The following is a 27,383-nucleotide window of genomic DNA, read 5'->3' as shown; positions in this document are numbered from 1 at the left end:
CTGAGCCAAACCGGTTTTGGCCACATTTCATTTTTATAAAAACCCACAACCTATCTATTTTATAGATGAAGAACTGAGGCACAGAGAGGTGAAGAGACTATGCTACACTGCTGGTTTTGAAGATGGAAAGGGCCAGGAACCAAGGAAAGCAGACGGCCTCGAGAAACAAAAACAAGGAAATAGACTTTGCCATTAGTCTCCTTGGAAGGAACCAGCCCTGTTACCTTTAGTCCAGTGAGATAGATTTTGGACTTCTGACTTCTAGACTGTGAAGCTCATAAGTTCATGTTGTTTTAAGCAAGTTAAGTTTGTGGCAATTTTTTCACAGCACCAATAAGAAACTAATACAACATAAAGAAGGATATTTTTTTCTTTTTAAAATTGAGGTACAGTAGGTCCTCAGGTTACATCGGAGATCTGTTCCTACGGTGCCATGTAACTCGATTTTCGCTGTAAGTTGGAACCCACCTACATAAGCACCTACGTCACTCACATGGAGCACATACACAGTAGTAATGAAGTGAAATAGTAAAAAAAATTTAAAAGATAATTCCTGACCTTTATTGTGGTAAATAAAGCACGTAAGTACATACGTCGAAATGATGGAACTTTTTTTTTATAATGGGAGATGGCAACGTAACCACGAAACAACATACATCAAGTCCGAGGTAACCCAAGGACTGCCTGTATAGGTGCTCTCCCTCCCCAGAGCACACCCTTCCCTTTCTTTCCTCCCTCCCTGAGGTGAGTAACCATTACCTTCCTCTCTTCCAAACTCTAAGGGCCCTTCCTTTGCCTCTATAACTTGTTCCTAAGCCCATTTCTTTAACAAATTGATTCTTCTACCTGTGATTTTATAAAATGTTCTTATAAAAAATTGAGGTGTAATTGACATTGTTAGTTTCAGCTATACAACATAGTCCAATGTTTGCATGTTACAAAATGACTTCATTCTCTATGTGGATTTTGGACATGAGTAAACATAGATCGAACACAACCAGATCAATCCTATCAAAAGACTGTTTTTCAGATGGAATTTTAACTATATTCTAAATATTAAAATTTCACATGAAACTAATTTTCATCTTCCCACACACGAAAAAACCCCACATGTTTTTGTGGAGCCACACGTCTGTGGGTGTTTCTACATTCATGATAAAGGCAATCAGATTAAGAAAAAGTCTAATCACAAAGGAATATAAAACTATTTATTAACCACTGTTTACCAGTATTTACAATAAAGTAAACAATATACAGTTGGGTAACATTCTGTTTACTACAAAGCTATTGTTTTTCCTGGCTTTTGTTGAACCAGTACCCCAAATACTGAGACTGAGCCTACATGTAAAGACTGAGTTGGAGTAAAGAGAAAACATGCAGACCAAGAGTTTAAGATTACAAAAAGTCTGTTCGTCCATTTATTACAGCAGGTCCCAAATTGCCAAGGTCTCTAACAATCTGATTAGGTATCCATGAATAAAGTCATTCCATGACCCTATTTTTTTAGTCAATATAGCATAGGGATTTAAACTTCTTATAAAGGAACATTTTATGAGGTGAAACCTTTAAATAAGTGTTGCTTACCTAATTAAAACACATCAGGGTTTGCCTACTTTTCTCATTTGGGTGAGGAGGTTATTGGCAGTGATAAAATTTTCCTTTCAGGGGTTTTGCAAATAAACTTGCATTTATGATTGTAGATATGGATTCTGATATGTTTACTTTAAATTGTCCAATTTACACTGCTTACATTATATTTTAACTGCCCAATTAATTATAAATTATCTAATTTCAAAGGTTAAAAGCTTCAGGAAAAATTTCAATTTAACTTCAAATGATTTTTTTTCTTAGGTTGCTGAAAATGATGTCAGTTCAGAAACATGAGCTTATCTATGGTTGTGAAATGGTTTTGTTTTGGTAAAAAAAAAAAAAAAAAAAAAGGGAAAACCATTTACATATGTATACACACCTACCGCTCGCCCCCACCCCCCCTAAACAAAAAACCCACAATGATCCTTAGGCACATACAAATCTGACTGAGTAATGACTATGGAGATTTCCCTCAACATTTAGAAAAGCTTCTCTAATGCAGAGGAAAAAATACAACATGGTATCAAATGTTCTTTTCTGATAAAGGAAGCAACTACAGAAAGCTTTTGTTCAAAGTAACCAGTGCTACAGATGCAACCCCCCCAACAACTTCCCAGCACTACTTTAAAACAAACATATCAAACTTGATTTTCATTATAATGTAGTTCTTTCTTCACACTAATAAATCAAAAAAAAAAAAAAAAACCAAGACCCAGATTTTATATATATGTATAAATATATATAAAAAGCAATGCAAACAATTATTGGGCTTCGTCTTCTGGACAAGAATGCCAAGTTAGTCTTTCTTCATAGAAAGCAATTACAATTTGAGGACACTTCATATTTGCCTCTTTTGCCAGCACCAAATCAGCCTCATCTGAATCTTTCCTGTTGTGAGGGGGAAAAAAAAAAAATTAGTTAAAAGTCTAAACCCTTTCTGTCAAATGAGAATTGCTCAATATATCGCAATTTAATTAGATTATTTAACAATTCAGGAGGATTATGAGGTACTTGTGCCAGGGTTCCAATAAAATTTCATTTTATAAAACAGATCAGTTTGCTAATCTTTGCTTTGAAATATCATTAGCAAAAGTAAGTAGAATCATCCCTTCAGCAGATAATTATTCTCTATCTAAAGATAAAAACTATAAAACCCTTTCTACAAAGCCTCACAGGAAAAAAAAAAGCCCATTGCCCTGACTGGGTAGCTCAGTTGGTCAGAGCATCGTTCCAATATGTTAAGGTTGCAGGTTTGATCCCCAGGCAGGGCACCTATTAAGAATCAACCAATGAATGCATAAATAAGTGGAACAACAAATCAATGCCATCCCCCCCTCCCCCCCGGCCCCTCATTATCTGTCAAAAAAAAAAAAAAAAAAAAAAAGCCCATCTATTTATACTTTATATATAACAGTAATCACCCACACACTTACCATTTCATAAGAAACATTAACTCTCCACTGCTGTCTGTGGCACCAATTATTCGTTCAGGATCAAGACCTCTGGCAAAGCCTCTTGGTTTATCAGCCTGTTTAGAAGTTAAATGATTATTTGCATTTATGTTTCCACACAGCAAATTAATATTAACTCCCAATTTGTTTTTGTGACATATAACTTTTAAATAAAAACCTTTCAATAGTGGAACAGAAATGATTAGAACACACTCCACATTTAATTCAAAACACATCATAATTTCCATTAACCTAACCTCACATGCAGAAAAAAAAAAAAAATCTGGATGTCTAAAAGTATTCTGAACCAGAAATTAAGAAAACAGACAAACCAATACCTTTATTTCTGATAACTTTAATCATTTAATAATTACAAATCCTTAAAGTTAACATTTCAATTCACTTCCAGGAATTAGCCTAAATTACCTATATTCATGAAGCACATACAAAAATAGAAACATCAAAATAGTAAAATCCATAAAACTCAAGATTAATCAGTATTGTAATCAATCTGAATAGTAAGAAATCTTATAAAATAAAATACTTCCAATAAACTAGTGATTCTCAAAGTGTTGTCTGAGGGTTCTTGGGAATCCCTGAGACCTTTAGGGCGTCCATTTATCCATAAGGTCCCCTCTTTTCATGTACTTGTAAATTCAGATTGCCTTCGCATGCCTCCACCAATCATAACACAGCAAACCAAATATAGAACTGTCTACTATTAACCCACACATTAAAAATATTTGCAAAAATGTAAAATATGCTTCACATTTAAAGTTATTTTTTCATGGATAGTTACAAACATACAATAGATTTTGTCATTCTTAAATGAATATATAAATACTTTAGAAGTTTCTATTTTAATCCCTACTATAGTTATTTATAGGTATAACCCATATAAACAAAAGTTCTTTGGGATCCTTAATAATTTTCTGGAGACCAAAGTTTAAGAGCTGCTTAGATCAATAAATCCTTTCACTCCATCCAGACTTTTACATCAATATCCCAGACTCTGAAGTCAGATGCCTAGGTTACTTTTATCTAGAAGACTGCTTGGCACAATGTAAGGGCTAAATGCATGGAAATTCACTACTGTAATTAAACAGTGTTTCTGCAGAGCACATGGTTGACTTTTAAATTACATACAGTAGTCCTCATTTATTCACTCACGAAAATATGTTCAAGACCCAGTGGATAGTACTAAACCCTACACACGTTTTCTCCTACACATACTTACCTACAGTAAACTTTAATTTATAAATTAGGCACAGTAAGAGATTAACTAGTAATAAAAAAATCGTAACATTGTAGAAGTTATATAAATGTAGTCTCTCAAAATATCTTATTGTACTGTACTCACCCTTCTAGTGATGATGTGAGATGGTAAAATGCCTACATGACGAGATGAATGATGTAGGCATTATGATGTAGCATTAAGCTACTAAGGAATGACCTTCTGATGATATGTCAGAAGGAGGATCATCTGGCTCCAGGTGATCCTGGATCATTGAGCCATGACAATGTTGATGGTTGGATGTCAGGAGCAGAAAATGTTGGTTGGAGAAATTTAGTATTTTTGGAACTCAGTTGACCACAGGTAACTGAAACCTCGGATATAAGGGGACTAATATATACTGATTCTTCACAAAGTCACTTTTTTGTTTTGACTGCTAAAGTATCCAGAACCAAATCTATAGCCAATCTGTTTCTCCTCTGTAAAATGGGGACAATACCTATAATCTTAATAGAGATGTCATGAGCATTTAATGGATTATCTGTAAAGTATATGGCATCTAGTTCAAATGATCAAATTTAAAATATAAAGATCTTATCAAGAAGTCTGTATTGTACTTTAGTCCCCAAGCCTAAATACTAATTAAGAACAAAGACCCTTTCCCAAATTACCATGCCCAGTACAAAAAGGCAAATATAATTTGTTTTGAAGTTGAAAGTAAGCGGAGTTGTGATTTGCCTAAAGCCACAGACACCAGTTAACAAAGATTAGAGCATGTAGTGAACACTAAACCAACTGCTTCAATTCACGCCAATAAAAAAAAAAGTTATTATCAAAGATTATGTTAAAACCAAAGTACCATTTGGCATTACTTTGATAATGGAAACATCACATACCAAAGTACTTTCTGGTGGTCAAAGCTGTGATGGTCAACAATCAGGATGAGCTATGTGGATTGTTTTCAAGGACTGCTAGTCTTGGATCATAGGAACCATATCCACGAATCTACCCAAAATTACACTAGCACAATTTAAATTAAGCCTTTAAAAAAGGCGTTTCAATCATATTTTAAAAGCATTAAAGTCTTTAAAAGTATCCTAAACATCAATCCATCAACCTTTTACAAAAAGCCAGTTTGGTGGGCAATATTTTATACTTACAGCATCTCTTTTCTTCTTTGATTTGCTATCATCAGATTCACTGTCAGATAAAGACTTTCTTTTTGTACCATCTTTTTCTTTACCAGCTTTTTGAGAATTAAGAAACGCTTCAATTAACTCTGGACAATCTAAATTTTCTTCAGGTTCCCAAGTATTGTCAGCACTGCATTCAGTTAAAAAAAAGTTCATTCGATTAAACATGGTTTATCACCGTCATCCAGATTCACTTAATATATATCTGAAAAGTCCTCTGTGCTAACCACTTGTTCCCTATCCCTCAACATTCTTTTAACACAATGTGATCATACTTCCCTTATGTCTTCTTTCACAGTTCCTATCCAAGGGGGCAATCTGCTATATTACCCCAGGTTAACAAAACCTGATTCTAGCAGGATAACTGGAGCTAATATTTTTCCAAATTATGAAAACCCACTTAAAAATGTGAATTCCTAATTCCCACTGTAAATAACTTTACTAGATTAATCAGAAGATACGTAGACTTAGGGTCTCCAATATTGTGATTTAAAATAATTCTGAGGCATTCTCAAACATGAGATAGTACCGCCAATTTCTGCCGAGTGCTCAAATTGGGAAATGATATAAAGGAGGGATTGGCAACAGAAACAAAGTTAAACCCAGCCTTCTGACTTTGACATTTTTAATTGGTTGGAAAAATATTTCAAAATGAAAATTATAAAATTCGAATTTCAGGGCCCATAAACAAGGGCTGGAAAGAAAACAAGTATCAATTACCAAATGTGAAAGTATGATCATCCTTCAACAGTGATAGGCTTGCAAACTTTGTGTGCTCTGATCCAAAAAAGCCTTTACACAGATAGGATGAAACTAATCATTTTAGAGATGCTGGGAAAGGTGCTATTAACCTCTGGTTTCAACTTGGTTTGCTGATTCAGACTTCAAAATTGGCAAACCTAAATTAGAGGGTGAAGGAGGACGAAAGAGCTGAAGTGGAGCCTCCATTCTGTAGTGTGCTTTTCATTACAGCCTTCTGTATCACGGACACATAATACCACACACAGGTTCTCAATCATACTTAGTAGCCTTCAGTTTGGGGAGAAAGGGAAGAGTTAGCTTCCTAACGTTTAATGGGTGGGACACAGTTTTTACTATGCCAGGAGGCTAAAAAACAAACAATAAAAACCAACTCTCTACCATATGAAGGTTATCAATTTGGGTTAAACTGGTTAAATCTAATTCAAAAATAGTTCAGGCTTATTTGCTTGGTTCAGTTATTTACAGGAAAATTTTCTAGGGGTACATTATGAACTTATGATAAAAACTTGAATTCAACTAAGGGTACTGAGAAGATAAAATAGGAAAGCCTAAACCTTCCATTCATTTCATACTTCCCAAACTGCTAGGAGGTTGCTTTAAAATGTGAATGGTGGAGATAGGTTACAGATAGTTGAAGCCTAATAATTTGACTATCATACTCATCTCCATCATGCTCAGAAAAATTTTTGTAGATTTCTACCTATCCATTATTAATAGTTGTTGCCCATGGAGCCTCACTGTTTTTGTGGTATAAGACAGAAGAGAATTCAAGCACATTAGCACACGATAAACATTAAGAATGAAATTTCTGCATACAAGCTATTCACAAGACAACTAATATAAGCAGTTATGAGAACAACTAGTAACAAGGATCATGAGGAACCAGGGAGTTTAAAAAAATGTCCAGGCTCTACTTCTTTCTTTCTTTTTCTTTTTTTAATTAAGTGAATGATGTTTTCTCTTTTCTTTTTTTTAAATATATTTCTTTATTGATTTCAGAGAGGAAGGAAGAGGGAGAGATAGAAACATCAATGATAAGAATCATTGACTGGCTGCCTCCTGCACGCCGCCTACTGGGGATCAAGCCTGCAACTCAGGCATGTGCCCTTGGCCGGAATCGGACCTGGGACCCTTCAGTCCGCAGGCCAACACTCTATCCACTGAGCCAAACCGGCTAGGGCCAGACTCTACTTCTTATAGAGATTTAGGATACAGTAAGAACTGGATCATAACCAGCACTTCTGTTTAATACCCACTGGTCTACACTATAGACCAGCCGTGGGCAAACTATGGCCCGCGGGCCAGATCCGGCCTGTTTGAAATGAATAAAACTAAAAAAAAACTTAAAAAAAAAAAAAAAAGACCGTATCCTTTTATGTAATGATGTTTACTTTGAATTTATATTAGTTCACACAAACACTCCATCCATGCTTTTGTTCCGGCTCTCCGGTCCAGTTTAAGAACCCATTGTGGCCCTTGAGTCAAAAAGTTTGCCCACCCCTGCTATAGACCCTCCATGTTTGTTAGTGCCCTCCTCATGCAAGGAAGTGATGTAGATTGGGTATTCTAATTAATTAGTACAATAGCAACATCGAAATGCATCACAAAGCCTTGGCCCATGTGGCCCAATGGTTGGGCATCATTCTGTGCACTGAAAGGTTGCTGGAATGGAGTAGGGGGCTTGCAGGAGGCAGCTGATCAAGGGCTTGCTCTCATAGCACTGTTTCTCACTTCCTCTCCTTTCCTCTCTAAAAAATCAATTTACCCCGAATTAAAGGAATTCTAAAAATTTAAAGAAACCTATGGGAAAACTGATAAAAGATCTCAGGTTGAAAACAAGTTTTAAAAGCCGCTTAAGTGCACTTAAACATAAAAGGGATTCACTCACTCTGTGAATCCTTTCCACTTCAGGAAATACTCCACCTTCCCATTCACTACACGTCGGTCCAATACTTTTTCCACTACAAATTCTTCAGGCTCTGCCTCTTCAACTTTTTTACTCTTTCCATTCTGTTTCTTTCCCATTTTTTGCTAAAACAAAACAAATAAACAAAGAAAAAAAGAATTAAAAAATATCTTGTTTTTTGGGTACATTTTAAAGGCTAAATTAATTGCTTATATTATTGTTGAATTTGACACCTAAATTTTTACTTCTATATCCCAGGGTAGACACTTCCTGGGGGAAAAAAACTCAAAAAACCAACAGATACTAACACCAAAAGAAAAATGTAATTAAGCTGATTTCGCTTAAACCTATTACCACCTTTCAATTAAATAATACAATAAAAAACACTGTGTGGAAAATACTGTTATCTTTTCCTGGTCTATTTCTATGTCATCTACAAGATTGTGTTTACTAGTTTTCACTCAGTTTAACCACACAGCCACTAGATGGTATTAGGAGATTAGACAGAGGAGAGATAAGTAGTAGTGACAGACCTTAGTAAGTGAACCAGTGAAATCATATCCCCCACACTCTCAGACACCCTTTGCCAATTCAAATACCAATGTTAAAAGCCTCAGCAATATAGAAAAAAGTTTAACTGCAATGAAAACATGGTTCAGAATCCTAGTATCAGTCACAGGATGAATTAAGGAGACCATGACTAGATTAAAAAGGACAAGATTATTTTTCCATAATCTCTATTGATAATATATATTACTGAACAACTGGAACAAAGCTTAAATGCTGTCATTTCAAGATGTCAAAATACTGGATCAGTTTAATTGGGGGGGGGGGGGGGAGAATCCTTCTTGGTTACTCAAAAGTTTAAATTGGGCCATGGCTAGGTGGCCCAGTTGGTTGGTGTGTTGCACCATACACCAAAAGGTTTTAGGTTCAATACGCGGTCGGGGCAAGTATAGGAGGCAACCAATAAATGTTTCTCTCTCTCTAAAATCAATAAAAACATATCCCTGCGGGTGAGGATTAAAAAAAAAGTCTAAACTGGTAGCCAACAAAATTCACTTTTAGCTTAGTTTTCTTTTTTCAAAGTATAACACTTAATAGAGAAGCAGGAAACCAAGGCCAAATCACTGTTTTCTAATAATTTAAACAGATTTGTTGTAAGAGGACTGAAAATGAGTAAACTTTTAAAACTCCACATAACTAGCCCGGCCAGTGGCTCTGTGGTTGAATGTGGACCTATGAACTAGGAGGTCACAGTTCCATTCCCGGTCAGGGCACATGCCCAGGTTACGGGCTTGATTCCCCAGTGCAGGGTGTGCAGGAGGCAGCCAATCAATGATTCTCTCTCATCATTGATGTTTCTCTCCCTCTCCCCCACTTTCTTCCTCTCTGAAATCAATAAAAATATATTTTAAAAAATATAAAAGCAGAAAAAGACAACAGAATACCAGAAGATTGCAAAAGAACATTTAAACTATGTAGTTATTTAGAGGTACACACACATATTACTTGGGTGCTGCACCCAATCAGATAATTTTCTGCTTCTGTGCAGTACAAAGAAGGTAAGCATGGTAGTGGGACGAATGAAGAAAAATTGGGTGTGAACAAAAGCATATTTAGACACTAATCATAAGTGACAAACAAAATAGGTCCATGAGGATAAGAGATGTACAGAATAAAGATGACAAAAAATAAACACTGAAAATGAAAAGGATAAACCCTCAGGCTAGATAAAATTATTTAATAAAGATAAAAAAAGTTGTGTACAAAATCAATTTAATCCTATATAATAAGTTACTATGCAAATTGACCGAATGGTGGAAGGACCAGTCGCTATGACGCGCACTGACCACCAGGGGCAGACGCTAAACGCAGGAGCTGACCCCTGGTGGTCAGTGCACTCCCACAGGGGGAGCAACAGCCAGAAGCCTGGCTCGCCAAGTGGCAGTGGCAGGAGCCTCTCCTGCCTCCGCAGCAGCGCTAAGGATGTCTGACTGCCGGCTTAGCAGGGAGGGGGGTCTAAGTTATCAGTTGGACATCCCCTGAGGACTCCCAGACTTCGAGAGGGTACAGGCTGGGCTGAGGGACTGCCGCACTCTCCCCCCCACCCCCAAGCCGGACCCCAGTGCAAGAATTTTGTGCACAGGGCCTCTAGTTGGAATATAAGCATCTACTTGCTTTCTGTATTTATATTCATCCTCAAAGTACCAAGCACAGTTAGCTCCTTTCCCATCCAATATTTGGACATAGGTGACCATAAAGCCAATTCAATCACATACACTTTGGCTTACTGATTATGGAATTTGAAAGTTCAATTCTGAAGGGGCACAGAAGATGCTTTGTGCTTTTTCCACTGATGGCTTTGATGAGAATCATTTGCACTATCGGCTCACCAGACAGGCTATATATTTTATATTTCCCAGGATAGTTCATTTACATGTGCACTCTGATGATGACACAAATTATAAATCACCAACTTGTCCTTTAGTGTATAATTCAAGAAGAAAATGTACAAACCAAAACCAAATGTTTTGCTTTATTTATATGTCAATACCTTTATATACTTAAGATTATTATTAATGCAGTGTGTCAGAATTAAATACTGTGGAAATCATAACTTTGAATTTCATGATTCTCATGTGAATAGCCCAGTTTTTTAAACTTATAACTTGACCGAATGTACAATGTCTTTACACATTTGTAGAACTTTAAATGAAGCTTCAGAATAAAACTTTGGCTTTAAGAAATGGGAGAGAAAAACGTTATCTGCTCATATGCTCCATTCTTCTCTCCTTACAGGATAGATGTGCAGTTTGGTTCGTTTTGTATATTAAAAAGAATGGGCAGGGATTCAAATTTAAGGCCCTTGTGTATTTTAGAGTAAGTCTGAGATATGACAAAGTGCCCAAAGTATTTGAAAGAATCAATGAGTCTTGACCCAGTCTAACTGGGTATCTGTTCTTTAATCTGGGCAATACTGCAAATACTTGATTTCTCTAGAATTCAGTACACAGTGAGTTAGGTAATATGACAATCAACAAAGGCTTTCCTGCTTTGTCCATACTTGTAGTCTTCCATGTTACATACATTTGTGCACTTTTATTTCAAGATAAAAATCTAGTCATTAACATTCATACTGGGCTATACTCAAGTTTAGGCTCCCTTAACTTAATCAAAATATTAGGCCAAATCAATAATCATCTCCATGTAATGAGTTCGTTTTTGCAGCTAATTCTTCTTATAATACTGGGAGGAGAGGGCACTGGGGAATATAAATGGATGTAAATTTCTCAATCACTGAAATGCAAAGTTATAATTCTCAGAGGGAAAAATTTGAGTTAGATCCTTACGTATTTTAGGTTTTTATTAACTTACCAATGTAGTTTTATTGGAGGCCATTTTTTATTGCAGACTCCAAGAGCTATTACTAGAAAAATGCATGACAGTTAAAAGGAAGTTTGCATGACACAAAAAGGTAGCTAAACACAAGTGTCGTTTGGGTCCCCCCCCCCCCCCCCATGTATACAAATCCACTGTAAGTTATTAGTAACGTATTCCTGGGAGTGTATCAGTATTCCAACCGAGTAGTCCAGAAACCTCATGGGGACACCGGTACTGAGACAGCTTTACAGGGCAAAAAACTGCAGACATCCCCCCCCCCCCCCAATCTCATTTACACCACACTCAGTATTTAAGGATGGCCAAAGATTTTGGCTCAACATCAGACCCAATTACCCAATCAAAATGATAAAGTGCCGTGAATTTTCCCTCGAGGCCTCCTTCCTAACAGTTCTAAGGGTCGCCTAGGTAACCCTAACTTGGTTTCTTCTTGGAAACCTTCCCTCTTTCCAGTCACTCGTTAAAAAAACTAAATGGAAAACACACCACGATGCTTCAGTACCGTTTGGTGCCGCTTGAAAACAAACCCGCTCCGAGGCACCTCCGTCCGCCCCCCGGGCCCTCGCCCGCCGCAGGAAGCCAGGCTCCCGGCCCCGCCCCCGCCCCCACTCGGGAGCTCGGGCCTCGTGGTCAGCGCATCCGCGGGGAGAAACAAAGGCCACGGCGCGGGGGCTCAAGGGCACTGCGCCACGGGGCCCGCGCCTCCCCCCGCCCGCCCGCGGCGGCCACGTAACGGAGCGCCGGCCGCAGCCGGAGAACGCGCCGCCCTCCCCATAAGAGGCCCCTGTCGCGACCACGCTGGGGAGGGGGAGGGGGACCTCCCGTTTGGATCGGCGATGGGGGAGGGGAGAGATAAATGCGCTTTGTCTCAAAATTAGGCGGCTGTCGCCGGTCCTCTGCCCTCTCAAGGAATCTCATCCCCACGACCGACGCTGGCCCCGCGCCAGGCCCGCGGCGGGGTCTCCCCTCGCCTCTGCGCTCCTCACCCCCACACCCCGCCTCGAGGTCGGGTGGGGACTGGCTGGGAACTGGGGACCGGCTGAGGGGGGGGGTCCCCAAGACGCATCTTAAGCACCACCTCCGTGCGATCGCTGGAGAGAGAGACACCGACTTAACCGCCTCCGAGCAGCTCCGCGTCCCGAGGCTCCGGCTCCTCCGACGTCTCCGGCCCTGCGCGCCTTCGGCTCCAGCCACTAACGAGGGGGAGGGGGCCGGGGAAACGCGCGCGGGGCTGCGCCGCGAGAGGGATTGGCGCCGCCCAACGCTAGGCGACCGCGAGGGGCGGGGCTGGCGGGCGCGCGCAGGGGAGGGGGCGGGGCCGCGGGCCGCGCGGTGCCCGACGGGAGTCGCAGCCCAGGCCCAGGCCCAGGCCCAGGGGGAGGGTGCTGGCCGCAGCGGCGCTCACGGTTCGCGGGGCGGTGCCAGGGGGTCCTGGGAGGGGCGGGAGAGGGAAGGAGGGGCGAGGGCGAGGACCAAGGTCTTCAGGGCGGGGACGTTTCGGCTGCGCTGCGGCGGCGCTGGCGCCAAAACCGGACTCCGCCCACTTCCTCGCTCTGGGGGTGGGTATCTCCGGTGCCGGGAGGTGGGTGGTGAAGGGGGGGCGGGATCGGGAACGACGAAGGGTGCCCTTCGGCCCCCGAGACTGGACCCCGCAGATCCTCCTGGCCAGGGTCAGGTTGGCGGAGCGCGCAGTGTAACGTGTTGGCTAGAAGCGGCTTCGGGTGTACCCGGAAGGGGCCGAGTCAGCCCTCGGCGCCGGGGGAAGGGAGGGGGGAAGGGGAAGAGCTGCGGGGAGGCGACGCAGATTTCCGCGGGGCAGCAGGCCAGGAGGGAGCCCTGCCCAAGGCTGTGCTGAGGGAGGGGGCCTCGGGGCTGCGGATCCAGCTCCACCCGACAGCTTTAGTCTCCAAGGGCGCGACCGTTTCTCACCTGCCCTGCGCTCAGGCGGGGGCTGAACCCGGTTCCAGCGGGGGAACTGCGCCGCCGCGAGCCTCCGGCAATTCACGGAGCCGGCTTACGCCAGTGACGCCCCGCGCTCCCCGGGGCGGGGAGGAGGGCGGAGTACACCTTCGGCGTAAGGAGGGCGTGGAGGGTTCCCGCCATTGGCGGCAGTTAGGGCGTTCACGCAGCGCCCTGACGTAGGGACGCGTCGGTGGGAGGGAAGGTTCTAGAAAAGCGGCGGCCGCGACTGGAGCGGCATTAGCAGCGGCGCCGGCTCAGCGTGCGGACGTGCCTCTAGCCTTGTTGTTTCTCCAGCGGCGGCAGTTCTCACTACAGCGCCAGGACGAGTCCGGTTCGCGTGCGACCGCGGAGATCTCTCTCATCTCGCTCGGCTGCGGGAAATCGGGCTGAAGCGACTGAGTCCGCGATGGAGGTAACGGGTTTGAAATCAATGAGTTCTTGGAGAGGGCATGGCGCGGCCGTTGGCGCCTTTGTGGAAGCCGGCCCCCCCAACCCCCGTCTCGCGGGAGAGCGGCCGCGGAACTGGGCCACTCCAGAAGCGGTTGGTCCCTGGACACGGCCGCAGAGGGGCCCTTGGCCGAGGCCTGTGTGTGCACACGTTCCCCACCCTTCAGCCTCCCGGCGCCATTTCCCTGGGCTGGGGGTGGGGGATGGGGATCGCCCACATGGCGGACGCAGCCCCGCTTTAGGGAAAGTGAGGCGTGGAGGCGGGAGGTGCTCCGGCCCCGTTACCGCAGGCGGGCGTGGGGGCCCCGCGAGCGAGCGCTCCGGCGGGTCCGGGGCCCCCCGGAGCGAGGCTGCGGCGCCTCCCCTCCCCCTCCCCCGGGAACCGGATTTGGCGGCCGCCATTTTCATTCCTCTCCGTCCTCGCCGCGTTTTTCTTTTTAACTGTCCGAATGCTATTACGTGGCCTCCCTTACCAAAGAATAGAAGTAGGCCACTGTTTTCCTTCCTCCCCGGGCCGGTTTCGTGCGGTTTTGAGGCGGGTGCCGAGTGTTTTGGGCGCCCGGCTCTGAAAGTGCTGCGCACCTCGTTAGAGGCGCGCTCCCTTCCTCTCGATGAAATGGCGCCATTGCGTTCAGAGCCACCGCGAAGGGCGGGCGGGGGGGGGCGCTGGTCGCGCCGCTGGAGAGCCTCGCGGTGAATGAAGCGTTGATCCCAGTTTTCAGGCGAACCAAAGCACAAAGGGAACGTTTTGTTTTGCAGTGCTTATTTCTCTGAGTAACGGTTTTTTTTTTCTGGTCTGCGGTGACTAAAAAGTCAGTTTTGCAACCAACTTTACAATTAGAAATGAAACCAAAATTAGGACCCATCAGATTAGTGCCCGTTATGGGTAGCTGTGGGGAAGGTTATACCTGGGGGCGTATTCATTTTTGAAAACTTTTTTTTTCTGAAGGCCTCCCTTTGAATTGTATTTTTCGTAGTCTAAAAAATACTTGTACCTGTAAAATTATTCTTTACTGGTTAAGACCATGCATTCTTGTAAGTAATCGGAAGTGAAATAGAAATGATTATCCTTCAGGCTTTTTTAAAAACACGGCTCAGTCCTTGAGTGCGTGTATTGCTGTAGAGAGGTTTTTGGCTGTGCCGCTATGTGTTTGAACTTTGTCACTTGCTTTTTTCATTTATGTTTGCAATCATGGTTGATCATTACATTGATAAGTATAAGGTCTCAAGCGAAGCGGGGGGAGGTCTACCTGGGCATTTTCTTTGACCCTATGCTCCCTTGTAAAATAAATTTGTAATCGATAGTGGACATCAGGTAAGTTTGGAGAAAACTGAGGTAAGTAACAAGCTTTTGCTTTTGTTGATTTGAAAAAATTGTATATGCACTTTTTTAATCTCAGTAATTTACTTGGGGTTTAAAACACCTGTTTTTCTGACAATCCTGTGTTTAGCAAGTAAAATCAGCTTTAAGAATTCATATACCAATATGCAAAGTAATCACTTTAATATATTAACATTTAAATGTATTAGGAGCTAATTTGACAATTGGTTAATCTTGAAATTTTTTTCCAGATTCCTGAAAGCAGTTAACAGTAAAAAAAAATTGTCTGACTTGCTTATCAGTGTATTTTTTGTTACTGGGATAATGTCACGCGCTCAGGGAGAAGTCTGCATGTAACTGGGTTGAGTTATAATGCTATTTGGGAATAAAATTTCCTGTTGTATCGAAAGTCACATTAATTTGATCTTTTAGTTTATATTGCACATTCATAGCAGTTCGTCATGGACAGCAGAACTGATTTTTAAAAAAATGTATTCGCCTGAAAACCAAATGACTTCCAATCCATACTTTTCAGCTCCAAATTCAGGACTGATAAAAACAGCTAGTTATTTGCTTGCTGGTTTGTGGGGATTAAGAGGTTTCATCCCAGGCTTTTATCCTTTTTGCTTGTAAAATTATAGAAACTCACGTTGTATAGCTTGTCAGATGTCCAATAATAAGTTCAATATGCTTGAGCTTTCTGTGTGTTTTTTCCCCAGTGGTAGTAGTCACAGTGCTCATTTAAATATTTTTATGTTAAAATTTTAGGAAAGTGAAGTTATTACAGTGAATGTATTTTACTGACTTAATAATGGTTGTTAGCCCTATATTCAGCTTGTTTCTGAATTGTCAATTTAAATACCAGAAATTGGAGTGCCCACGAAATCATGGTTATTACTTTTTAAGATATAAACAATCTTTAGTTGGTCATGAAAATTAGTCTGTGTTGGTCAGAGAGTGAATTTTAAGGATATTTTGCTACATATATTGAACATTTAAATTTTCATCCTAATCGAAAGTAGTTGGTAAATGGGGAAAGGATTTTTTCTTATTGCAATACATTAAATCCCCACTAGAGGGAGCAAATGAAAAAAAGAAACACAAAACTAAATCCTAAATAGTAAAAACTGAGTATTTAATGTTAAATTCTGTTCTAGGATATAGGGTTGAATGCAAATTCTGATGAGAATTGCTTAACTCTTCAATGACCAGGGAATAGATTTGCTCCTTTCTCTTCAGAAAGTATTTTAAGTGATACTGAATGTATGAGAATTAATGTCAAGTAAGTTTAAATGAAGCATATGACTTTGAAACGTGTAGTACCTCTGACGAAATTTTTTGGTGTAACACAACTAAATATACAGTTTAACATATGGTTTAAATTTGATGTAAGTTTTTTTTTTCCCTCCAGAAAACTTTAGAAACTGTTCCTTTGGAGAGGAAAAAGGTACTCTGCCAGCAGGTCACCTTATATTTAAGAATTTAAATTCCTGCATACAAAGAGAAAATGTAAATAAAAATTGAAATGGTGTTTTCCTTTGCAGAGAGAAAAGGAACAGTTCCGTAAACTCTTTATTGGTGGCTTGAGCTTTGAAACCACAGAAGAAAGTTTGAGGAACTACTATGAGCAATGGGGGAAACTTACAGACTGTGTGGTACGTTCAATACACATAATTGCCTTTACATACTAGTCCTTCAACTGTTGGGCTGATTTGTTTAACCCTTTGAGTGCCAACCAATATCCTAGGAACTATGCTAAAGTTGCCAAGGCATTTTTGCTGATTTTACAGCAGTTTAGGATAAAAATTATGATAGCGCTCCCGGCACTTTTGGCGAAAGTCAGGAGCAGCGCGATCACCCTCTCCGGCACTCTAGGGGTTAAAATACTGAGTGAATCCTGGAGAAAATAACTCAACTCTAGGTTCTTAATTTAAAAATGCTCTTAATTGGACAGATAACTAGATCAAATGCTGGTTTCCCTTTGGTTTTAAAGGTAATGAGAGATCCTGCAAGCAAAAGATCAAGAGGATTTGGTTTTGTAACTTTTTCATCCATGGCTGAGGTTGATGCCGCCATGGCTGCAAGACCTCATTCAATTGATGGAAGAGTGGTTGAGCCAAAACGTGCTGTTGCAAGAGAGGTGAGCATAGCATAACTTCGTGCAATAAATGTGAAGAAAATTTTGTCCTACCGAAGATAAAATGTGAATTTTGAAAGAACTTAATTCTTTTTATCCAGCTCAATTTAAGCTATGGTGGTTTCCCTGGAGTAGCTTATTTCCTAAAGACGAGTTTCTTATTCATAAGCTGTTGCTTTACCTGGTATTTTATCATAGGATAGAAACAATTTATGGTAGTATCAGAGATGCTTTCAATCATGTCTAGTTTCTGTGGTCATGAATTGACTCCCCCTACCTTTCTACTACAGGAATCTGGAAAGCCAGGGGCTCATGTAACTGTGAAGAAGCTGTTTGTTGGTGGGATTAAAGAAGATACTGAGGAACATCATCTTAGAGATTACTTCGAAGAATATGGAAAAATTGATACCATTGAGATCATTACTGATAGGCAGTCTGGAAAGAAGAGAGGCTTTGGATTTGTTACTTTTGATGACCATGATCCTGTGGATAAGATTGTGTGTAAGTGTATAAGATTGTGTGTAAGCACTAGATGTATGCCCCTTTTATAGATCAAGTTTTGGATATGTTAATACCTTTATCTTTATTAAAAAGCAAACTTTAAAGTAAGTTATAATTTATAGAATGCTGATTTACTTAAGTTTGAATTTTCCCTTCCAGTGCAGAAATACCATACCATCAATGGTCATAATGCAGAAGTAAGAAAGGCTTTGTCTAGACAAGAAATGCAGGAAGTTCAAAGTTCTAGAAGTGGAAGAGGAGGTACCTTTTAGTTACATTTTTTTCTTTTAAGGATTTCTTTGTGTAAGTGCTTGTTACTAATTAGGGCACTTATTGTAGGCAACTTTGGTTTTGGAGACTCTCGAGGTGGTGGTGGAAATTTTGGACCAGGACCAGGAAGTAACTTTAGAGGAGGATCTGGTAAGTTTTAAGTTCTAAATATTGAAGGATGATTGATTGGAAAACTGCGACTCATACTTGATTAGAATAATGAAATCAGCTTAATTTTAAGATGATATTCTTAACTTTTTATAAGTAGATGGGATATTCTGATTTGGCTAGGTAAGAGGTAGTAGTTCACACATAATCTTAAAGCTAATAAAGGACAGTTACAGAAATCCCTTTTGTGGTCTTTAAGAACATTTAAAATGGCTTTAGAACCACCTTAAAAAACTACCAAATAACCCTGAATAGTGAGTGGAAATATAGAAAGTTTACCTGTGGGCTTAAAAACGTTTATATCTTTGTTAATTGTTTTTTTATTTAGACTTCAAGTAATTAATCTGAATAGAATAATGTGGACCCCATTAAATGTCATTCTTGTGTAAATAAATGGAATCTCTTAAATTGAGGTTTGCCAAGTCCAAGCCTGCAAATCAGGCAGTTATCTTCACAGTGAGGTTTAATGAGTTACACTTTGGTGTGTTTATTTTGAAGAATAAAGTACTGATACCAATGTTCAGCATAAAGGGAGATGGTTCCTAATCATCCATAGGTAATAATAGAGAATATGGAGGAAAGGAAGATAAACTGAATAGGGTATATTAATCATAATTTTTTTCCCCTCCTAACAGATGGCTATGGAAGTGGTCGTGGATTTGGGGATGGCTATAATGGGTATGGAGGAGGGCCTGGAGGTCAGTTTCTTAAACATTTTGATTTATGGGGCTTAATAAGATTAAATCATGCTGTGTGTCCAGTTTAATATATACATGAGGTTTTTCTGTGTCTTCCATTTTACCTTTGATGAAAAGCTTGAAGTGATGGTGGTTTTAGTCATTTATTTGGTTTTTCCTGTAATTCACACCTTAGCTTTTGTATAGCTGAAGGAAAGAGTATACTAGTGGTATAGGGTGCAAGATCATTTGGGTGAATTTTAAATGAGAATTTAAAGATGCCATCCTGTTTCTCAAGCAAAAGAATTGGACATAGATGTGATACTTTATGTATTGATTCCCTGAAAAAGTATAGGGCATTAGATTTGACCATTATCAACGTGTAAGGGGAATATATGTAATAGCAATGATGTTGCTTTAATTCTTAATAAGATTAGTCCCCCAGGATAACTTCCCAAATGTCACCAAAGGAACATTTTCAAAATACACAAGGGTGCTGTTGGCTTCAGCTAAGGATATGAGCCACTGTTACATATCAAGTGATATATTAGATGTTTTGTTGGAATACAGAAAAGGTTGACACCTGCTGGCAAATTCCTAGTAAAGACATTTCAAAATGAGCTAGCAAAAGGCCGATTTTGTCACAAATTACACATAACTAAATTATACCTACATATTTCCAACTTTGCTTTGAAATCCAAATTAATTGCCCATCAGTGTGCTAATTTCTGATACCCCTCATTTCTACTCAGGTGAAGGGTGTAGTGAGCATATTATTAGGAAACACAAATCTGAATTGGGAACTTTGAATCTTTTGGACCACTTAAGGTGATGGGGGTGGCTCTTCTTTTATTAGCTTACACCTCATCTACCCTTAAGAAACATTAACACAAAATACAAGGTATCTTAAAGAGAACCATTAATACCTTTAATTTCAGGGAAGAGCAGTGACACTAATAGGTATTTGTCTCGAACGGTTTTGTCAAGTTGGTTGTGGGTGTGTGCTTCCCACCCCAGATGTTTAACAGGGATACTTCGTTCTGCCCTTGAGGCTGTTCTAGGAGAGATTCCATAGAACAAATACATTACTTACAAAAAACATGTTATGGAAAGCTGGAAGTGGGTTTGATAAGACAGTTCAAATGGCATTGAAAATATTAAGTAATTACTTAAAGGCTTATTTTATAATAGGTGGCAATTTTGGAGGTAGCCCTGGTTATGGAGGAGGAAGAGGAGGATATGGTGGTGGAGGACCTGGATATGGCAACCAGGGTGGGGGCTACGGAGGTGGTTATGACAACTATGGAGGAGGTAATAAATTCACCTGCAACCTTTATGTGGGAATTTGAAGTGGAATTAATGACTTTTCTTTCATTTCAATGTTGTCAATAGTTGCCTTAAAATTGTAGAATTATAGATAGGTGTTTTGCATTTATTCTGATTTGCTTTTTTGGGAGATTTGTTGTAAATACTTGGCATGTATCACTGTTTAATGTTGGTTAATTCTGAGGTTCATTATGCACAACTTGAATTTAAACTTTTTTTACAGGAAATTATGGAAGTGGAAATTACAATGATTTTGGAAATTATAACCAGCAACCATCTAACTATGGTCCAATGAAGAGTGGAAATTTTGGTGGTAGCAGGAACATGGGGGGACCATATGGTGGAGGTAATTTGTTACATTCTTTAAGTCATTTTGTGGGGTTAAAGGGAAGGATTAGTCTGACATGATTTGAATGGCAAAGATAACGTGCTCATGGTTTATAGCGGGGGATGGGGAACTTTTTTCTGCCAAGAGCCATTAGGATGTTTATAACATTCAGGACAATACAAAATTATCAACTTAAAAAGTAGCCTGCTATATTTGGCCAAACATTCAGTTTACTCCCCTAATGCCTTGCAGGACCAGATCAAATGATTTTGAGGGTTGGAAGTTCCCCACCCCTGGTTTAAAAGGCCACTGAAATTCCCAGAAATAATTCAGTTGTAACTTCAGCTTGGATTTGGTGTGATGGATGGTGGGATGTTAAGTAGCATAAAATACAGGGTGGGGCAAAAGGAGGTTTACAATTCATAGGGAAAATAATACAATAATTAATAGAAGAATAAATACTGTTTAATGTATTCACAACTGTAACCCTACTTGTACTCCACCCTGTATTTACAAGTTGGGAAAGTAGGTTAGATATTTTGTGGGGGGGGGTTGTTTTTTTTTCCCCTTGGCTGATATGGGAGCCAAATAAAATTGCCAAGCACATAGCTAAGTGTTTTAAATTTGTATGAGTTGTCTCTTAAATGTTAACTTAGTAAGTTAATCATAAATCTTTATTCAAGTTTTTATGTAGCAGGGCCAAATAGATTTCTTATGCCTCAGTATTTTTTTAAATACACCTTCCTTACTGGCTCCAAATGATAACCCTCTAAAAGAGTAGGTTCAGTCATACCTGGATAATTAACTTTGGAGATAATTAGAAACAATTGGGTTCTGAAATGTTTAAAGCCCATATATAAATAAAAGGTAGGATTAATTATGCTGATTATGGAAAATGAAGTAAGTTTCCTTTGTCCTGTTCTAGGAAACTATGGTCCTGGAGGAAGTGGAGGAAGTGGGGGCTATGGAGGGAGAAGCCGATATTGAGCTTCTTCCTATTTGCCATGGGTAAGTAGCTTTTGAGTTTTACATTATTACTGTCTTGGGGAGACCTAGCTGTCAGGAGTAAAAGCTTTTTAGGATCATGTTATCTTTCCTTAAAACCTGGTTAGATGGATAATTTCATAACCTATTTTTTTTTTACTCTTTACTTCTGTTGAAACAGGCTTCACTGTATAAATAGGAGAGGATGAGAGCCCAGAGGTAACAGAACAGCTTCAGGTTATCGAATAACAATGTTAAGGAAACTCTTATCTCAGTCATGCATAAGTATGCAGTGATATGGCAGAAGACACCAGAGCAGATGCAGAGAGCCATTTTGTGAATGGATTGGATTATTTAATAACATTACCTTACTGTGGAGGAAGGATTGTAAAAAAAATGCCTTTGAGACAGTTTCTTAGCTTTTTAATTGTTGTTTATTTCTAGTGGTCTTTGTAAGAGTGTAGAAGCATTCCTTCTTTGATAATGTTAAATTTGTAAGTTTCAGGTGACATGTGAAACCTTTTTTAAGATTTTTCTCAAAGTTTTGAAAAGCTATTAGCCAGGATCATGGTGTAATAAGACATAACGTTTTTCCTTTAAAAAAATTTAAGTGCGTGTGTAGAGTTAAGAAGCTGTTGTACATTTATGATTTAATAAAATAATTCTAAAGGAAATTGTGTAATTATAGACTTTTTATTTTAAATAAGTTAAGGAGTGGGTAGTATAACTAAGGTCCATTGCAAAGCTGTTGTTATATTTGTGTAAGATAAATGCTGGTCAGATATAAGTGTGTTGTCTTATAAGTGCAATTCATCAGGATTAAATTATCTAGATAACTTAAGGGATATCTCTGCAAGGAGAAACACCTTTTTAGATCTTTTAGATGCTGCTTCTTCAATGCAAGGAAAGGAAATAACCCCAGCGAGGTACTCTTCAGGGATACAGGTCTAGTACAAGAAAACTCTTGGCGGCTACTAAGTTCAGCCAGTCTTAAAAAATTGTGCTGTTTCTACAAAGCTTTTAACTACAGTAGTTTATAAGGATGCCAACGAAAGCTGAGGGTGTAGAGCAAATAGTTCTAAGCTTCAGTTAAACTTCTTTAGGTAAGATCTTATTTACTTTTCCTTTCTTAATTTTCCTCCCCAAAAGATAAAACTAATACTCTTCAATGGTCTTTCAGTATAGTGGTTCTTAGTAGTTTAACATAGCTATAAATTGAGTTTAACAATTTATAAACTCAAGAGAATAATTTCATAAACCCTGTCTTCCAGTCTGTCATTTAAATTATTTTGGTTGTGTTCTCCCCCCCCCCCCTCCCCTTTTCTTTCTTTCCCATCCCCCTCTCCCTCTATGAAGATTCAGGTGCTTAACATATCATTTTTTTCCCTGCTGGAATTTTAGCATTGATATGAACCATGGACAAGTATATTCTGCTGCCACAAAGACTGTAAAGTGCTTCATTTCAACAGCTGAGGCAAGCCAAGTGATTAATAAAGCTTTTCTTGGTTCCTTCAGTGGTGTTGGTAGTAAAATGGTAGGTAAAAGTTAGGCTGCAAGCTCAATAAACCATGAAATTTCCCATCCTTAACATCCACATGTATTCACATTTCTTGGATCAAGCATTTTGAGTGAACTGGGGTTTTTATTAAAACATTTTGCTTTATTCGACAGGGTTCTAGTTTTACATGCTTATCAGGACTAGGCTAAGGAGATAGGTAGGGCTAAATGGTTGAATCAGATAATAGTTTATATTTACAGTGTCTGTCTACATTATGAATCCTGTATGCATTTAATACTAAATACTGGGGTATGAATGTGGTAATTCTTTCCCAATTCCCTATCTTATAGGCGAGATATAGGTTCGCTGCTGAAATTCATTTCTTAAATGTCATCAGAGTTTGATTGCCTGGCTTTATTGCCTTTTCAGGAAAGTGATAATCAGGGCATATTCTGCTGTATGCACCAGTGAGTCTTCTTTGATCCTAAGACCACCACAGAAGTTATTTAGGTTCTTTGGACAAACATGATAAACTTCTTCAGATACTTTTTTTTTCCTTTGGCAGGAAGGTGTCTTGCTGCAGGTAACTAATGAAGAAGTGGTCAACCACAGAGTCTTCGAGAAATAAGAAATTCTGTACCATCTGAAAGTAGTTGTTGGTGCCTTCATTATAAAAAGCACTCTTTAAGATTAAAGGCAAATGTTTTCTGATAAAATACAAACTTCATTTAGTATAGGTTCTTAATATAAAACAATTACAAGTTGAGTATTGTTTGTAAAAATAACATCAAATCAGCCAGAGAGAGAAATGTATCATGTTTCAAATTAGGTTTTGTGAGTAGACAGATTAAAGTTCTATTTTAAATATAAAGTTTTATAAAATAAATACTTTTGTATCCAAATACTTGGTGTAATGTTTACACATAAAATGTGTGAATCTTGTTCTATAAACATTCAGTTGTCTAAGAATTGCCATCCTTTAGGTTTTTAAAGCAGTTCCAAAAAACTGTACATATTGCCATTTTTTTCTTTTAATAGACATGAGAAAACCATTGTGGACATTATTGGCTGTCCCTAATAAAAATGCCATTCTTTTATACACTATATTCAGCGTTGGAATGCTGCTATAGTTTTCTGGCTTTACCATGTGCGTTCAACGTCCCTGGTGCCGTTTTAAAAATGTATTACAGGCTTTTAAACAGAGTGGTCCAAATTAAGTGGTTATGCAAAGCACCAAGATACAAAATTTGTCGTTCTAGTTTCTTAAAGTGGTATTGCATTTTACACCGAGTATTGGGTAGCTGTCTTTAAAGGATTTAAGTATTGTGGATAAAATTTAGTGACTTCAATATTTACCTAAAATAACAAAAAGCATAAAAACATGAAATACCAAGGCTGTCTCATTTTCTTTGGTTTTGATAATATGAAGTATCAGGTAAGTCAAACTAAGGATGGCTAACAAAAGCTGTTTTTGCTTCAAATAACTATTCAAGTAAACTGTTGAATACTCACATTAGGAAAATAACTTTGAAGGTTTCAGAAGTCTCTAGCTTGACAACTAAGTTGGACTTTGAGGTATAAATGAAGTCAGAAACCTTAAAACACCCAACCCTTAACCAGCAGATATGCACTGTTTTGGATCAGTGGGTAGAGCATCAGACCACAGACTAAAGGGTTACAGGTTCAATTCTGGTCAAGGGCATGTACCTGGGTTGCAGGCTTGATCCCGGCCCCAACCAGGGCCGAACTTCAGGAGGCAATGAGTCATTTTTCTCTCCCCTCTCTCTAAAAATCAATGGGAAAAATACCCTCTGGTGAGGATTTTCAAGTGTTAATACCTAATAAACTTAATGAAGTGGCTATTGAAACAATTTCCCTTCTAAAAGGAAGGTAACTTTGGGGCAGTACTTTAAACCTTTTTCGTCGGCATATCAAAAGTATTGTGGGTAGGACAAAAATAGGCATAAGAAACAATGCTGCACAAAGACCAATAAACTTGTGATCTCAGTATTTACAAGTTAACAATTTGAAAGCAATTTACCTGATCCTGGTTGAAGGTCAAAATCGCAGTGGTGACAACTGGGAAGTTTCATCCAAATGGCATGACAGGGCTGGCAAGCTGGTTTTGGCTATTTTCCCTCAGCAATCCCAAGAACAAGAAATAATCAAAATAGGGCCAATGCTACTAAGTCTCACTATTGTGTATTCTGATGGTTGCATAGTTTACTCATGATTACTGAGGAGCAAGCATGATTAGAGGCTGGCTCCCACATGGATCTTTAGGTCTTCATGTGAGATTTTCAATAACCCAGTTTGGTTTAGGAATGCAAGTCAAGTCGCCCTCTAAAAATTATTCTAACAATTAGTATTTGTACTAAGTGTTTAATGTTTAAATTCAGTAATTTTTAGGGAGGCTTTAAAAGAAAGTTCTTTAATAACAGTTCAAAAGTGGGTGCACATCTTTCCAGAGATGACACTAATAGCTAGAGGGTCTTGTTGAGCTCAACATGTTGATTTTATATACTTGCCCCAAAATTTCATCTCGCTTGTTGAGGATGTTCAGTAGGACCTTTTGATGGGTGCAGGAAGGAAATGAGATGCCAAGCCTGGGATACTCTACTGGATTTGTTATAAACAAATTGGAGTTTTATGATGAATAATTTCAGGACTAATACTATATTTGAAGGAGGTAATACCTTTGTTAGAATTTAAAATGGAATTTTGGTTTGGGTCAGTCAAGGAACGTGCCATAGAAAATGCTTTAAGGAAGCCAAGGGCTAACTGCAAGCAAAGTTGCTCATCTTAGGGGTCTAGATCTCATGGGCCACTTAAGGTTTGTTTTCAAACGTCATACCATATGGGAACACATTTTCTACAAACCTTGTTTCGATGGAATTGTTTTTCAGTTCAATGTCTTAACTGCCTACTCATGTTAAGATTAACTGGTCTGGTTTAGCTATTAAAGGAGGAATGGGTCAATAGTTCCACCTTGTAAAGTGCACACTTCAGTTAGAGGTTGGCCTTTTGAAAATGATCAGTTCCTGATGTCTGAAGCTGTATAGATTGGATTCCTCTTTCTGATAACTACCCTCAAATTCAGAATAACATGTAGAGACTACTGAACTAGTAAAGCAGTTAAGTCAACCTATGTGTGTTATGTTCCTTAATCTAAAATACAGACTTCACACTAAAATCTTGGAGATTTCCATTGCTAACACTGGGTTGTCAATGACAGTTGAGTAAGCAGCCTCAATTTACCCTGAATATGATTTTAATTGTGTGGGGTAACGGGAAATTTGAGGTTTGACTTGTTGACCTTAGGTCATAATGGACCAAAGTAACTTCAAGAGTGGTAGTTTTGTTGTTAAAAAGCTAGCGCCACTACATGCCTTTTTTTTTTTTTTGGCCAATTTGATGTCCACCTATATTTTATTGTAGTCTTGGTAGTCCCAGGGGTTTGGAGAGTCTGACAGACAATATTTGAGTAATAGGATTAACAGTTTTGAAAACTTCATGTAAATCAGTACTGTAGAGTCCTACATTGTAGATTTGAAATCATTTGTCATAAAGTGCCCTAAATAACAGACATCTAGAGAGTACTCCTTTGCAGAGCCAGCCTATCAACATTTAATGTGATTATACAAAACTGAAGAGTGATGTATCTAGGAGCATTATTGTGGCAAAATCTAGGGTTTGAAAGAAATGGTTAGGCCCAATTAAAAGTGGAGAAAAGTTTATTATAAAAAATCCACTCTTACAAAACTGCATTTTTTTGCAAACCAAGATAATACTTTGACTTTTGATTTTTACATTGTTAAGGTTGTCAGATGAGATTTGCCTATTTTGAAATCAAACATTAAGTGTTCATGTTAACTTACTTGGATTTCAATTCCATTATTTCTAGGATTAGTGGCTTTTACGTTCAAGTCCATCCACTTATTTTACTGTCCTGTTTCATGTGGTTTCAGTATTTTCAGTTCTTTGGTTGTAGTCTATGCTTATCGACTCTTGCCCTGCCGTTTGGTGTGTTCATGTATGGCCTCTGTTTTCACATGAATCTATGTGAGTTTTGTGGTGAGACATCTGTTATGGATGTGAGGTCATGCCTACAGGCTGCCTTACTTGCCTGGCAGTGACGAGCTATACACTGGTAGCCTTGCTCTATCTCTAAAACCTGTGACTGTAGAGGTCTTTATTCTCAGCCATTAAGGCCTAATGCATTTTTT

General features: G+C 39.3%; 2 protein-coding genes across 20 annotated transcripts; one reads left to right on the top strand and one right to left on the bottom strand.

The window, feature by feature from the left end:
- Window positions 1–1,194: 1,194 nt before the first annotated feature.
- On the bottom strand, window positions 1,195–13,590 carry CBX3 (chromobox 3). Of its 6 annotated transcripts, none has more exons than XM_059712608.1 (6): window positions 13,468–13,590; window positions 11,515–11,566; window positions 8,119–8,261; window positions 5,436–5,598; window positions 3,024–3,118; window positions 1,195–2,478 (listed from the first exon to the last, which is right to left on the bottom strand). In XM_059712608.1, exons 2-6 carry the CDS (start codon window positions 11,536–11,538, stop codon window positions 2,352–2,354), a joined length of 552 nt encoding a protein of 183 aa, XP_059568591.1. In that variant the 5' UTR covers window positions 11,539–11,566; window positions 13,468–13,590; the 3' UTR covers window positions 1,195–2,351. The 6 variants fall into 6 exon arrangements, with proteins under 6 accessions (XP_059568591.1, XP_059568593.1, XP_059568590.1 ...); XM_059712610.1 differs by lacking the exon at window positions 13,468–13,590 and adding an exon at window positions 12,617–12,799 and having other exon boundaries at window positions 11,515–11,560; XM_059712607.1 differs by lacking the exon at window positions 13,468–13,590 and adding an exon at window positions 12,617–12,798.
- On the top strand, window positions 12,992–24,261 carry HNRNPA2B1 (heterogeneous nuclear ribonucleoprotein A2/B1). Of its 14 annotated transcripts, XR_009454772.1 has the most exons (14): window positions 13,699–13,912; window positions 16,680–16,715; window positions 16,813–16,923; window positions 17,262–17,408; window positions 17,696–17,906; window positions 18,066–18,167; window positions 18,246–18,326; window positions 18,980–19,042; window positions 20,213–20,332; window positions 20,571–20,693; window positions 21,601–21,683; window positions 22,534–22,762; window positions 23,061–23,193; window positions 23,723–24,261. XR_009454772.1 is itself a non-coding variant. In XM_059712596.1 (13 exons), exons 2-12 carry the CDS (start codon window positions 13,907–13,909, stop codon window positions 21,660–21,662), a joined length of 1,062 nt encoding a protein of 353 aa, XP_059568579.1. In that variant the 5' UTR covers window positions 12,992–13,097; window positions 13,795–13,906; the 3' UTR covers window positions 21,663–21,683; window positions 21,841–22,333. The 14 variants fall into 14 exon arrangements, 11 of the variants coding, with proteins under 11 accessions (XP_059568579.1, XP_059568583.1, XP_059568580.1 ...); XM_059712596.1 differs by lacking the exons at window positions 22,534–22,762; window positions 23,061–23,193; window positions 23,723–24,261 and adding exons at window positions 12,992–13,097; window positions 21,841–22,333 and having other exon boundaries at window positions 13,795–13,912; XM_059712597.1 differs by lacking the exons at window positions 22,534–22,762; window positions 23,061–23,193; window positions 23,723–24,261 and adding exons at window positions 13,114–13,213; window positions 21,841–22,333 and having other exon boundaries at window positions 13,795–13,912.
- Window positions 24,262–27,383: the final 3,122 nt, after the last annotated feature.

The sequence above is a fragment of the Myotis daubentonii genome, chromosome 10 (assembly GCF_963259705.1).
Source record: "Myotis daubentonii chromosome 10, mMyoDau2.1, whole genome shotgun sequence".
NCBI lineage: Eukaryota > Metazoa > Chordata > Mammalia > Chiroptera > Vespertilionidae > Myotis > Myotis daubentonii.
Note: the sequence above shows the minus strand (reverse complement) of the source record. Positions and strands in the feature narration are given on the sequence as shown.